General features: G+C 35.6%; 1 protein-coding gene across 2 annotated transcripts in view; it reads right to left on the bottom strand.

The window, feature by feature from the left end:
- Positions 1-15,543, bottom strand: part of HBS1L (HBS1 like translational GTPase) — a 57,774-nt gene that overhangs the window by 24,067 nt on the left and 18,164 nt on the right. For both annotated transcript variants that reach the window (XM_061474856.1, XM_061474858.1), the window contains exon 5: positions 508-616. In XM_061474856.1, the coding sequence (XP_061330840.1) occupies positions 508-616 (109 nt within the window). The remainder of the gene's footprint in view (positions 1-507; positions 617-15,543) is intronic.

Below are 15,543 nucleotides of genomic sequence, written 5' to 3'. Positions count from 1 at the left end.
AATTTAGCTATAGCATAAGGAGGACCAATTTCTTCTCTACAACAGTTGTACCCTGGACACCTGTTAACAAAAGCTGCAGAGGAAGACAAAGGTTAGCTATAAGTAATTGTTTTGCCCATAAATTATTCTTAAATGTATTACTTCCTTTGAAGAACAAGCGATTACAGTTAAGATTTATTGATTTCATAATTCCACTTAGAGAACTAAATTTAAAATAAACGAACCCCAAGAAAGTTCAGTATTCTATGAAGCGGATGTTTAAATAATCTGACTAGCTGATATCTCTCTGCACTATTCATAGTGAAAGGATTTGTTAAACTCAAAACGTGAGGTACCATCTTCTGAAAGTAATTCTGAGTCAAACAAGAAGCTGAGATGGTGAGTTCTGGTGACTGACACTAAAACTGCTGTAAAAAAATAGAAAAAAAAAAAAAAAGAACTTCTACAGGTGCATCAGTCTGAAAGAAGAGCTACTGATGTACCTTGATGTATGAGGGCTTGGCTTACCATGGAACTTCAAATCCCATAGATTGTTTCTTTCCAGACACTGTCATTTTGGTAATTTTTGGCATAATTTCAGATTCCATTCTGGCTGACTGGGAATCCCTTGTTTTACCTAGTAATAAGACAAAAAGTAAGTTTGAACTTCAGGTTGTGACTAACAGGTGTTAAAGTTTAACAAGTTACATTACTTATCTTCAACTCACAGATACTACTTGCATGTACTACATGTTTATTCAAAATAACCTACCAACAATATTTACACAAAACATTGTTTACAAACAATATTTACAGCTGCATCTCCAAGCATCCACATGACATCTACACCATCGAAGAGCTTTACTCCCAGCAGTTCTACAGAACGCCAGAACCATTTCATGCAGTATGAGGATGAAGAAACACTCTGCAGTTGCTCACTAGCTGATTAATTCTTTAGTTTTTCTTTTGCCTTAATATTTTTGAACTTCAAGTCTATTTTTCCCATAACTTAATTGGGACCAAAATTACAATAAGGTTCATTCTTAATTTTGTGAAGCTAGTTTCAAAACTAATAGCACTGTACCTCTGCTCTCAAGGATATTATACACACAGGAATGCAAAACAATAACCTGAATTCATAATTAAGCTGAAAATTTTAAACAATCTTCACCTACAGATGTAAGAGAAATGTGGAAAAATGCCCCTTGTCTTCAAGTAATAGACCAGTTTGGCTTAGTCACAAGTTGAGTGAACACTTATTTTGAAGGACAGTTTAATCTTTTAAGTTTTTCAGATTACTACTGTAAGATAAACTGTTGGAGTCATTTTGGTCCTATTCATTTAGGTTAACTCTTTATTGTGTTCTGAAGTGCGACAGCTACACCTTTAAAACCACAGAATCACACTGCTTTATATATAAAGTTGCGGTCAAAGCTGCCAAAGATTTCAGGTAAGGAAACAGAATACCACAGACATATCTATAACAGACAGCATACCAGAAAAGCTGTTGTGCAAGTTTTTGTAAACAATGATGCTACAGATTCTTATTTAATGTCAGACTCTAACTTCATCTCCCTCATTTGCTTTATCTGCTGATACTCATTTTATTTATATGCCACCTGGAGATCTCTGGAACAAATAGTCTGTATATGCATCATTAATAATTGCATACCATGTCCACTGTAAGTAAGGAAAAACAGAGAAATAAATGCAACAGTACAAACCATGGTTTACAATAATCACAAATTACGTAACTGACAAACAAATAGTAAAGATTCCAAATAAAAATTCTCAGATCACTGGACAAGGACTGTAGTTAAGCACAAAGATTTCTATTTCATCTTCAAGCTCCTACATAGATCACCTATAGCATTCTTTTCAGTAAGTAGTTAACCACTTGAGTTACAGTAAAAATTACATTACTTTTGGTATCAACTTGGTATGTCTTTTTCCACTTTAACAATTTTCAAGCAGCCACCACTTTCAACTGCTAGTTAAACATGAATGCTTTACATGTAATTTGAAAGACAAATTACATTAACTCTCAGAAAATACCATGTTTGAAATCAGGCTGCTAATAACTAATAAATACAAAAAAATGAAATTGAAAAGAGATTATTTGAAAAAAACAAAGATAACAATTCATATCACATAACCTGAAAACAGTTTTCAATCTACAAGCAATATTTGCTATGTATGATCCAAAATCAAGTGTCAAAAGACTTTACAAAGTACATCTTCTTTAATCAATTTAGAAATTAAGCTGTACTCTGTACAAATACATTGGAGTATTTGATACTGATCCAAAGTTAAATGTACAAGGACACAAAATACATTCAAGAAACCAAGTATCTGACATAGAAAACACAGGTTTTATACCAGACATTAGGAAACACTAAAAGTTGAAAGAAGATACAAAAATACAAAGCAAGAGAAAGTAAAGTAATTGTCCATCAACAGCACTGACATTCTGGGTGGGTTTTTTTTTTTATTTTTATAAAGCACTAATACATCAGCATAGGTGAAGTGAGGAAGCAGACCAGGATCATATAAAGGCAAACCAAACCAAGGAAAATAATCGTGGTATGGTGGCATTCAAATAGATGCCAAGGATTACTAGTAACACTACTGACGGAAGCATCAAATTTCTTCTTCTGACTTCAATGGACAATAAAATCAAGCAGCACATCTGAGATAAAGACCAAGTCTGTCTTTTGTGCACTGCAGGCACCATTAAAGATTAATAATCATGGGCTTCATTACAAAGGACACAAGGCTGGGAAAGGAGCATACTTTACTATCTAATCTATAGGGCATGGGAGAAAACTGTATGATAAATTCTTATCTGCTTTAGCAGGCAAAGCAAAAGCTATTCAGCACTTAACAGATCATATGCAAATCCTTAAACTGCACCTTGCAACTAAAAGGAAGTCAATGCACAATGCTGATATGATTTGTAAAAGGCTCCTTAATAAACAGAGTATCCTATGGCAACTGAAGTGCACTAGAAGCCTATAAAAAGTGTAAATGCAGTAATCCCCATCTGATTAGGAGAAGAGCAGCTCTGAGGAAAATTAACCTCTGAAGAAAGGATATAAAGGATATACAATTTTTTGCCAAGAACAGATTCATAGAGTTCTTCATGCCTACTGCCATTTGGATGTTCTTAACACATACCCTAGTAATGACAATACATTTCCTAAATCAAGAATACATATAGAAACAAAGACAGATACATCTTTCATAAACTCCTAAAGAATTCCCAATGCCTCCTTGCTACATTTCACTATTCCAGTATTGCAAAAACTAAAAATAAGAGTGGATGGATCACATGCAAGTAAATGCACCAACTGGCCAACTGCAGAGCAAGAGATTTTACTGAAGAGGACACTGTAAAAATTCTGGAAATTCACTAACTTAACACTAGGAAAATTAAAGAAATTTTCCTTCCATGAAAAGAGTACACAGGCATTAATTACAAAAATGTAAAGGCTCATCAGCATGACAGTTCTCACAATTCAGAGTATTTAAAGAACAAAATGTCTAGCCTATTTTAAGCGAAGTAGTTTTCAGACACGTATTTGGAATTTTGACTCCACTGACATCAGAATACCTAGATTAAAGTGTACTCTAGCAAGAACTGAAACACTATTAAAAAACAACACATGCCCTCATGCACTTTGTCTCAGTATTCAATTAGGACGAGCCTAACAACAAAGGGAACAAACAGATCTGCACTGCCATTACTCCACTACAATTATGGCAATGTGCGATAACTTGACATTCAAAGCTCTTTTCCCTTTATTATTCTTCTTCAAGGTTATTAGAAGTACAACCCCAAAATCTCGTAATAAAAAATAAAGTATTTCAGATTGATAAACAGGACACAGACACATATATATATGTGAAGCAAGTAAAACATACTGACAGTTTTTAAAAATTGAAAGTCTCCCTGGGTGCTCAACCTGGAGTTGAGTAACTTGTATGGATATAGTCAGCAATCTTCCTTTACTGTAAGCAACTCCCTACATTTCCTTGGTAAAATTAATTGTAAAGGGTACCTGTAAAAGATTTAAATAAACAAATCAAAATATTTTGGCTTCTTTACCATACATAACAGGCTTGAAGTTTTTTTTTCAGTTTTCCTTCATTTATATACTTACTTTGAAAGGACAGGAAGATAAAAATGGGGGTTTAATCCTGTAGGAGAGATGGAAGTTATGTTTCAGTACTTGGAAGAGTTGATTATCCATCTACTCTGTTCCCAGATAGCTCAGAGGTACATAAAAACAACTGGAGTCTGTTAGATAATCACCATCTCAAAAAAGACATGTTGGCACAAAGTGAAAGAGGGATTTTGGTGTATTTGAATAAATGCACACTAGCAATGAGTATTTAAATCCACACTGGCTTCATTCAGATGGCCACTTTTTAACGGTAGTAATAAAATTCCAGCATTTTGAATTCCTATACACAGAGGCTTCTCCTCCCAGTTTGTCGTCCTGCCAAAGAAGAATAGTTAAGTAAAGTATAATAGCACTGAAATTAAAAGCTCAGTTACACCACTGCACAGAGAAGCCTACTTCTGATAAGATGAACCAGAATTTTTAATATGCCTGAATTCAGCCTGAGAAACAAGGAAGGGAGAATGTGAATGCTAAGCATGTCTTGAGTTCATGTTTTTTCAGGTGACAATCTCACACGAAACAACTAGCAGTGTAACAGCACTGGCAAAGGAAGTCACCTCCAAGGGAATTATATATTAATTAACTAGTCAGATTGAAATTTCTTTTCTTTAAAGCTTTAAGTCATTGACATGCTTTTGAAATTTTTACTTGTTTTATATGGATTCTTCTATTTTCAAAAATGGTACAGGCACTTAAAGAAAGCTGCATACTATTTCAATTTTGAATGGGGCTAGAGAGCCTAGATGTTACTGACACTAAATAGAAAGAATTAATTTACTTAAGCAGGTCCTTCCTTGCACTGTCTAAACTAGCACTGCCATGGAAAAATATGCATCTAACACCATGCTTTCTGAGCTAGCAGATACAATTTGCATCCTTTACTCTGCTACAGACTTTCTATATAACCACAAGCAAGCCACTTGCACCTCTGTCTAACAATTACACAGCAACAGCCATCAATTGCATGAAACGAAAAAGACAATGCACTGGTTTTGTGCACCATTTCATGAACTTGTTCCATGTATGTTTTGTGACTCACTAATAAAAGAGTAATTTTTTTTTGCATACACTACCGGCAGTGCAACTATTAAGTATATTAGTGACAACAGAAGCATAGAAGAGACAGTTCTGTCTGAAAAGATTTAATAACTGAGGCCTCTTTCAAAGTAACACTTCCCTTAGTATAAGCTGTGCTATGATTTAGAACTAAGGCTTCTAGCCTTTAACTAAAACATTTCACTTGCCTTAAAACCAGTATTTTTCTCCCATCAAACTTCGTATCACTTAGGAAAAAACAGTAAGACAAGGAAATACAGAAGTTTGTCAAACTAAAGAGATTATTAAAAATATATGTATTCAACTGAATTATTTGACACTCATAAATTCTACAAAATGCTACAGGACATGGCATCAACCTGCAGTGAAGTTTAATGAAGTTTGCCACAGAGCACACTGGATCTTCAGTGACAGCAATACTGAGTACTAGTATTACCAACATACGATAGTGCTGGGAACAATATCAGAAGTCCAGGACTCTCAACCATGTCCCACCAGCACATAAGACAACTACTAAAATTAGAAGATCCCAGGTTTCCTAAATTTGCTAATCTTTAAGCCATTCCACCTGCATGTAATTTGCTGTGCACTCATCTCTATAGCCCACTACTTAAATTTCTTTGGATGTAAAATATCAGTGACAAAGTCACACATGAGAAGTAAGCTCAACACAAAAAAATCCTTTATTATGCAAATATATAAAGCAGTATGGGGTACCTGGGAAAGGAAAAACTGAACTATTCAGAAAAGTCTCTCCCAAACTTCTTTGGTCCTAGAAAGCAGCCCTCCAAAGAGCACCTCTGATAGTAGAAACACCACCTAGTTCTAATAAAAATGTGATGTGAAAAAAAGTTAAAATAAAATGTTACTTCATAATTTAAATTATACCAGTTCAAAAATATCCATTTTGGGAAATGCATGCCATTATATTATTATGAATTGCAATATACAAATGGGTGCATCCACAACACCCACAGAACTTCCGCCAATAATGCAACAGTCCAAAATAGAAAATAGAAAAGGCAACTTCCTAAGTCACCCCCAGTACTAAGGCACAGCCATTCTAAAGATACTACTTAAAAGCATTTCTCCAAACAAGAACGCTGAACTTTTTAAAAGAAAGGTTATTTCCTAATAGAAACCAAAGTCACGGGCTTTCCAAGTAACATTGTCTTGTTGTCATAAGTATTACCTTCTCTGCAAAGTTTCAGATGGTGAATATGACTTTTTAATCTTTTTCCCCCGTGGAACTGGCAGTCAGCATTTTCACTGAAAAAGACTGAAAATGAAAACATCTCTTTGCACCTGACTGCAAGAATTTTGTTTTGTAAGGTTTGATACAGCAGGAGGGAGGAGGGATACAGCAGGCTGTTGAGTGATCTCCAACACAGAGTCACAGAATGGTTAGGGTTAGAAAGGACCTTAAGATTATCTAGTTCTAGCCCCACTGCCATGGGCAGGGACACATCCCACCAGACCATGTCACCCAAGGCTCTGTCCAACCTGGACCTGAACATTGCCAGGGATGGAGCATTTACCATGTCTTTGGGCAACCTGTTCCAGTGCCTCACCACTGGATTTCTTCCTTATATCTAACCTGAACTTCCCATGTTTAAGTTTAAACTTAACAACATTACCCCTTGTCCTGTTCACTACAGCCCCTAATGAACAGTCCCTCTCCAAGTATCCTTGTAGGCCCCCTTCAGATACTGGAAGGCTGCTATGAGGTCTCCACTCAGCCTTCTCTTCTCCAGGCTGAACAGTCCCAACTTTCTTAGCCTGTCTACACAGCCCTATTTTTTGTGGCTCACAACACACAAACAGCATAATAAACTTGGTACCCTCAAGACTGAAGTTCCAGAAACAGTTTGTTTCACTACATGCAGCTTCAACAACTGGATGAGTACAGCAGGCACAGTCAGAAGGGCTGGCAGTCATCCCTGTTACAGTCAACTGGCACTTGTCGCTGCTCAGGCTGTACTTCCAATGCTTGCAACTTTCAGTTCATTAAAATCCTTTGTCCAAAAGTTAACTTGTTCAAGTGAGGTACCTGCCTGGGGTTAACTTTTTACAGGGAGAACAAGGAAACTGGAAGAAAAAAGATCACACAGAATTGTTTATTTCCATAAATGACACATGAAGAAAATACTATTTGCATAAATGAAATCCTTCAAGTGATCTTTTTACCTTCTGAAAATCCACTAATTTGACCTTTGAGAACAGTGTACACTTGCTCTTATGACTGAAGTTTTAACAACTAAAACCCCAACATACTTCATCAACACTCAGTATGTAGCTGCTGTGGCTATTTTTGACTAGGCTGGACTCAGCTGTGTCACCTTAAAGCAAATTCCACCTCCCCTGTGGTCTCCACAGTTTCCTACCACAGCTTACTAACTGGAGGCATGAATCTACCTTGGATAATCATAAAAAGTAGCAAAACCAGTGGGTATAATGAGCATTGGCAATTAGTAAGACAAGCAGATTATCAAGGACAGACAAGGACTAGAAGAAAGAAAATCAGTAAAACAAAGAAGACAAAATAGAAGTTACAGTGACTACGAAAATACTGGCAATATTGTTAACAACCTAACTTGGAGAAAAACTGTGTGTAAGGAGAGGGAGAAAGTAAGAGGCTGCATAATCAGTGACAAGTTACACGCAGAGCTAAACATGAACAAGGGAAGAAGATCAGAACTGAAACTGAACACAAATTATGGGTAGGAAAAAAGTGAACATGGAAAATAATCATGGCTAGTATAATAGTAAGTCAGTAGGAAACTGGGAATGGCTACATCCGGGATTTGGAATGATAAGTGGAAAAAAATAAACTGCAATGAAAACTCGGAATGACAGGAGGCAATGTGTTTATGGCAAAACCAGGAATTAAATGAAAAATTTAACATGACTAAATAAATCAATGGCTGAGAAGGACACAGACATTAACATTAGATGACGTTGAAGTGGATGGGGTGGAATGCGTTATAACAGGGCAATAACACATTTTCTTTCCTGCCTGAAACTTAGCAAAAATTTCTGGACTCTCACCACTTCTCTTCCTGTCAACATTCCCTCCTCAACTGAAGCCAAATGATACAGAATACAGCAGCCAGCAAAGGACAACAAATGTTCAGCTATGTACATAGATCACTGGTATGGTCTTTCCAGAAACACAGATAATCAATCTAGTTTACATTCACAGTTAATATATTAGGGGAAAGAAAGGCACTGTCACCAAGATAAAAGTCTTAAGATTTCCAGTTTCACTAAGCCAACACCTCCCGTGTAAAAGAACAGAGATCTACTGTAGCGAAAGGTGGACTGGAGAGGGTGTGTGTTTTATTCTAGAGATTACACAAACATGAGCTGCCTTCTTTTGATGTTTCCGATACGTAAACAGGTAAAGGTCCAATAGAAATTCACAACAATCAAGAGTGACTTTCTCATCCACCAAGTTGTTTTTAAAGAATGTCCCTACAGTATTTCTCATACCTACTGCATATGCTTAAATGGACTAAAATCCAGCCCTTCACATAATCGTAACTTAGCGTAACTCATCCTGCAGCTAATGAAACTTTATTTGTGGGAGGCGCATTGCTTTGCACTCTAGCAATGCCAATGATGCCCCTTCTTAATCCACAACTGAAGATACAATCCACCGTAAAAATAATTTATTAGACATTTGCAGTTGTTCTGTAACAGCATCTTTACTCTCCCACACATACACAAGTCGTTGGTGGTATTCTCTAATTCAACGAATTTTTCTTAAATGACTGTGAATAGTCTTTCACTGAGATTCAGAAAAAGCTCAGTATGGTATTTCTGAAGTGCAACTTCCTGCCATAAATAGTCATGTAAAGACCAGAGTCAGCATTATGGGCAAGGTAACTGTAAAAAGACAGCCCTTTTAGTCAGCCACTTAATCGACAGAATACACAGAGTCCATGCAAATTACAGAATTTCTGTTAAAAACTTAGCCCAAAATGAGTATGCAAAACTGAAAGTACAATATGTACAATCTATTACAATTATACTGAATGTCCGAAAATAACAGACAGCAATTTCATGTTTAATTCTTAACTAATATTATAATGCCAGAGGATGGTGCTATTTCTCTGCACATCATCCAGGTAATTCAGAAACATCACGCCTTTGATGTTATCTACTGCAGGATTGCAAGGCATTTTACAGAAGAAAGCTTTCCTGATCCACAACTTCCGTTTATGCACCAAAATTACTTCAGTATGAAAACGAAGTTCAAATACAAGAATAGTGAATAAGAAAAGCACACCAAAAACCTGACAGTCCACACATTCACTTTTTTTATTTCCCTGAAAAGTTAGCCATGTGTAAGAAAAATACATTCACTCAATGCCCCTTCATGGTTTCAAGGATGGCAGAGCAGATCACAGTGTCACAGCATAAAGCACATTTCAGAGTGGATGATTTGTGGCTTCAGAGGACCAAAACAATAACCTAATCATTTATCAAGAATTTATCAGCTACTGAAAAAAGCAGTTTAGGGACTTACGTGTGACGTGATTTCAAAGAATCAAAAATGTTTAACAGATTGAGTATGGTTTAAAGGGGGGGTGAGGGGTGGAAATCAAGGTCCAGCACTACAGCAATTATTGAAAACACTATGTATACACACACTTACTGTAAATTGAAACACAAATGCATTTAATAACAAAAAAACAGGAACTGCGCATGAGTTAAGGGAGACAGACTCACTGATTGATACTGACTTTTGTAATTCTGCTTGCAAGGTCATGGTAATTAAACAGCAAATCCTCAGAAATGTCGCTGTTTAGTTTGTGGGTTTTTTCCTTAAAAAGAGAAAAGATAGACATACTCTACTTCCATATTTTACAAAAAGTTCACTGAAGACTCCAATTTGGAAAGCTTTACCTATAACAAAGATGAAGGGAAATGACAGTATGCATTAGAATTTCATTAAAGATGGTAGGAATGGTGGTATGAGACTGCCAACGGAAATGAGATGAAAAAAAAATGGATGTACATTATGTGGAACAGTTCATCTTTCAAGAGTTTTACTTTGCATTGTGACAAAACTGACTTCTTGATCATCCTTGCCATGCCCACCACCTCCTACTCAACAGAGGCAGAAACATCTTTCCAAACCAAGTAGTTAGGGCAGTTCTCTGGGATCTGGTAAAACTAGGTACAAAGTCCTTACTATAACCAACCAAGCCTTCATTTCTGATACAAATACTTAAATGCTATTTAAATTCTTAATCCATAACCATTGTGGAGACTTGAGCTCAACAAGAGCATTACAGTTCATTGCTTCCATTAAGATAGAAAACGGCTATTGAAGAAAAAGATAATAAAGTACAAAGACAAGTTACAGAACTTTCGCTACATGAACGATATTCTTATGAAAAAAACAACGTACCAAAGAGCACTCTGACTCTCTATAACAAGAGCACAAACAAAAAGTTATTGCTAACAAGCAGTATCACGACAAAATACTGTGGTACTATAAATCCCAAAATAAAAATCTTTAAAAGGTACTATTTTGACCAAAGAAATTAGACACATTTTCCAAATTGTCAAGAACAACATTTAGTGTTTGTGTTTCTTGAACATGAACGATTTTAACAAATTGAGGAAACTGACAAGGAAAAAGCTGAAAGTATTCACCAGAATGGAAATAATGATTCTGGAAGGCAAGCTCCAATAGAGATGAAACCAGTAAAACACAATACTGACATTCTACAAGCTTGCCTGTTTTGCAGAAATGATTTATGTTCTGTGCCAGGCCTCCAGATCAGTGAATATGCAAGGCCTTTTTCTCTGAATAATAAAAAAATCAAAAATCTTCCAAACAAGTATAAGCAGTGAGATAGGAACTAGCATGCTACACATAGTAAGTGCTCTCACTTTTTCAGCCTAGCAGAACAGTGTCTGCTCATGTGCCCCGAAGACAATAAGAATTTTTTTCAGAGCAAATATTTCTAACTGTGCACATGAATGCCTTTACTTAAGTGCTAACTATTGTAAATAAAACTTTAAAAATAAAAAACAAGATGTCTGCTCACATGAATTAATACTGCTGATGGAATGATGCAAAAGGTAGCTCATGAGCCCAAAATACAGAACTTCAGACCTAGCAACTGGTAAGTCCTTGATAAAAGAGCTGAATTACAAAACAGAGGATAGACTAGGGAATACTTTAAAAGGTTTTACAAAACAGCATAGCTTGAAAATACTCTAACTTGAAAATCCTACCTCTTTTGCTATTTCAACCAGTCTCTTCATACAGGCAGCTACTGGAAATGTATAATCTTATAAGAAGTTAAATGATATATTAACTGAGTCTATTTTAAAAAGCTGTGAATCTTAAACAGTTTAATGCATACATTTAAAGGCCACCTGAATAATTACTTTGAAAAGAAAACAAAATATTAAACATGATCTGATTTTTAGCATTTTTAATGTATCAGAAAGAACAAATGTTAAGAAAGAAGCACTTGGAAACAAGAGGCATTAAAAATGCCTTGTTCTCCTTTGCACATACAAATTACTTAAACATTTCACACAATCTGTTCAAAGGAAATTTGCTGAGTGAACATACACCTTTGACAGTACTCATTTTAATAGAACTAAATGTAAAATAATGAAGCAGAACACACACACTTATCAAAACCAAGCAAAATAATTAACAAGGTGCCGGTTTTACTCTTTTTTTCCTTCTCCAAATTAGAGACTAATACTGATCAACTACCTGCTCTTCTCCTCCTTAAGTGTTCCACAATTTCAGATTATGGGGAGATGTTTTATGTCATTAGCTACAAAATATTACATAGCTTTAAAAAAAACATAATTAATTGCAAGATCACAGTTCTTCAATAGAGATTTCAGAAACTCTACTTAGAGTTTTGAGTTTTTCTTATATTTGATTCAGCCTGACTTAATAAAAATGAGATCTAGAAATTATTTTGATGTAGATGAGACAGTTTAAGTATTCTGTAGATATTCAACATCCATTTTAAAAGGTAACACCAGGAGAAAAATATTTAAGATTTCCTCCTTCTAGCTGTATTTTGCTTTCAGTGTGTTTTTACATCATGAAACCAAAGGCTGTAGGTGCACCATCAAATAAGGCATTTCTAAAACATGCTCGCATCCTACCAATTTTACAATGTGCTACTGGTTAGAAGTGTAATCTCCTTATTTTTTTATATTAGATACCACTTAAAATCTGAACATCTTCTCATTGTCATCCATAGTCTTACTCCTCTCCTTATTGCTATTTTCCACTCATGGTGGAAAATCAGAAGAGAAACAAAGGGAAATAAGGCTTAAAGTCTGGTTACATTCTTATCTATCTGGTTTTGGTACAATGTCTATAACGACGGGGTATATGAAGATCTGTTATTCCACCCATGACTGCTCTCTACTGGAAAAGACCTTCACTGGTCATAATTATTCTAGAGAACCAGCATTTTATTCAACCTTACTACTGGGATTCAAAGCTCAGCTTTTCTGATATAGCTAGCTACATCACCACTAGCACCTGGCACACTTTCCAGATACTCATGTGCTGTTAATGGCTCTTTTCTGTATATACCTCCAAAACTCCAGCAACTCCTGCCATTTGAAGGCAGTAAAAAAAAAAAAAAAAAAAAAAAGAAAAAAAAAAAAAGAGTACAATCTTAGTTTTGTCCTCACTGCTACACAGAAAGAAGTTAAATAGATTCACACACAGATCCACAGATCTACTCAACAGCAGCTGTCTTCACGAAGATAATAACTAAACATATCCATAGGAAAAGAGTACCACATTCTGCAAACATGGTTTGAAATGCAGGCTGTAAGATAAACGGTTTGAAACTACTAAGGCATATTTTACTGACACATAATTTTCTTCTAGTTTGCTTCTGTAAAATTCTTTTTGTCTTCTCCGTAATATCAACAAGCTCCAACATCTACTTTTACTGCTTCCTTTAACTCTAATCAAAGCCACCCTGCTCATTCCTTAAATAAATACAATTAGTTTGCACACTGCTATCTTGCCCTATTCATGTAAAAAGTACGTTTAAAGAAGGGTAAAAATGCAGAGGAAGAAAAGGTTATTAAAAAATACAAAGAACATAGAGAAATAAAAGCTTTAGCATTCTTTGTTACTGAAATGTGTTAGTGGCAACACAAGGAATCTTTCAAACCTAGGTGTGAAACTGCTAAAGATCTCTGAATCTAACTTGCAAAACGAACTCCAGCTCCATCAATGCAGTAGGCTGATCAAGCATATTTAATGTATCTGCAGTTCAGCACTTCAGCAGTGAGAAAAACGTATTACCAGACAAATAAAGCAAACAAGTTCACATATCTATTACTACAATTCTAGACACAAATTTTAAGCTATCTGAAAAGTCATGAAGGCAATTTCCCTGGACCACCACTATACACCCTACTATTTGTACTAACTTGGCTACAACAGATTATACATGAGAGAGGCATCATTCCATAAGAAACACATTGTGATGCCACCAGTAACAATGGACATTATTACTGATTTAGTGAATCTAGCATTAATCAGATGATTAAGCTAGCAGTAGGCTTTCAATAGCTTAAGTGATATAAAATCCTAGAAATAAGATCCAATTGTATTTAAAGAGGGAAACTGTTGCAAGACTGCAGATACTGGCCAAGTTGAAGTAAGAAAGGTAAATTATAAGCTGCTTGACACACATAGCAGACCTTTGGACAAGCATAAAATAGATTAAAAACCCCCACACTGCTCTGTATTAAAATTCAGGAAAAGTTTATAAAAACTGCCCCACCCTGCAGTATAAGAAATATATTCATTTTCCCTTTCTAACTGCAGCATGTTTTACATTACCTGCATTACTTATCTACACTTGCATTATTTATTTATTATTACTCTGAAAATTTCCTTATGCCACATTTTCCTATGAACTCCTCTGGCACTAGCCAAACACATCTGAATTCCAGAATTATCAAAGATTAATTTGTTTAATTAAGTCTAGAAAAAAATGGAGGCTGAGCACTGCCATAATCTAAGTAAGGGAGACTTATACTTGGAAAATAACAGCCTATGTATAGCTGTGATGTGAAACACAGCACTGGAGGCTCTGTTCATTACCAAAATCAGAGGCACAAACTGATTTAGAAAAAGCTGCATATCTTCTATTTTAGAAGAAATTACTATAGTAAAATATAACCTGTACTTTCCAAGATTTATCAGATGCAGATGAATGCCAGGAAGAGTTCACTTGGCAGTCTGAACCAGTGCATTTCACTCTATTGTGATTTCAGAGAAGAACGTGCATGGACTCAAGTTCACTGCTTACTATTTTTCTCAATGCAGCGGAAGAGTAGACACTCTACATTTACAGTAGTACCTGGAAGCACACAGATGGCATCCACCACCTTACAACTATTTGTTTGTATACATATTTTATCAGAGAAAAAAGCATAAAATTCAAATAACAATTTGGCCTTGAAAAATTATTAAAAATCAGCACTTCACTTTTTTTTAACTTTAGTACTTCGTGTATATGCAGCTTCACTATCTTGCCCAGCTGACAAGCAAAGATAGTAATTTTCCTGCTGATGTGGGTCAGTAACAGGGAAGACAAGAACATCAAAAATAGGAAAGTATGATGCTGAAACCACAGAAAGGGGTAACAAGGACTCAAATAGGAAGTTTTGGGGAGTACCTGAAACAATTTCAATTCATTTTTTGGAATTAATTAGATATAAAATTTCCATCTAGGCTGAGCTTTTATATGCAGTAAAAATACGGAAGAACCAAAGTAACAATCAGTCAAAGCTCTTCCACATCTCTGCCAACTCGGCATCGCACCTTCTGCAGGCACATGTATTTTCCATGTGGAATTTACCCAATTTTCCAAAGTTTTCACATTTTGAGCATGAATTTCTAAGAGGGATTCCGACAGTAGAATGAGTTTTGAGTTTAATGGCCATTTCAAATGTCAGAAGTATAACAGGAGGGAGGATTTTAAGCATTTGTGTATATATATGCATTTTAAGCATTTGTTAAATTGTCCACCCTGAAGACCAAAATGTAAAGCTTTATGAAAGAATACAGAAGCCAAAACGATGAAAAACAGGTATTCTGTCACCCAAGAACAAACCAGTTCAGGTACAAACAGAAGTGGGTGCTTGGCATTTCTGTTGGCATGTAGACTGCAAAACTAAGATGTTTTATAACAATACTGAACAATACTGAACAATACAGACTAAAAAAACAAAACATGATATTGTAGAAACACATCCAGAAGACTGCACAAAGTAGGTATTAATAATG

Source organism: Pezoporus flaviventris, unplaced genomic scaffold, assembly GCF_033815535.1.
Source record: "Pezoporus flaviventris isolate CSIRO_AGI_PZ_B2104156 unplaced genomic scaffold, CSIRO_AGI_Pfla_v1 ptg000081l, whole genome shotgun sequence".
In the NCBI taxonomy this organism is placed as follows: domain Eukaryota; kingdom Metazoa; phylum Chordata; class Aves; order Psittaciformes; family Psittacidae; genus Pezoporus; species Pezoporus flaviventris.
The sequence above is the reverse complement of the archived record's forward strand: the minus strand, read 5'-3'. Positions and strand labels throughout refer to the sequence as shown.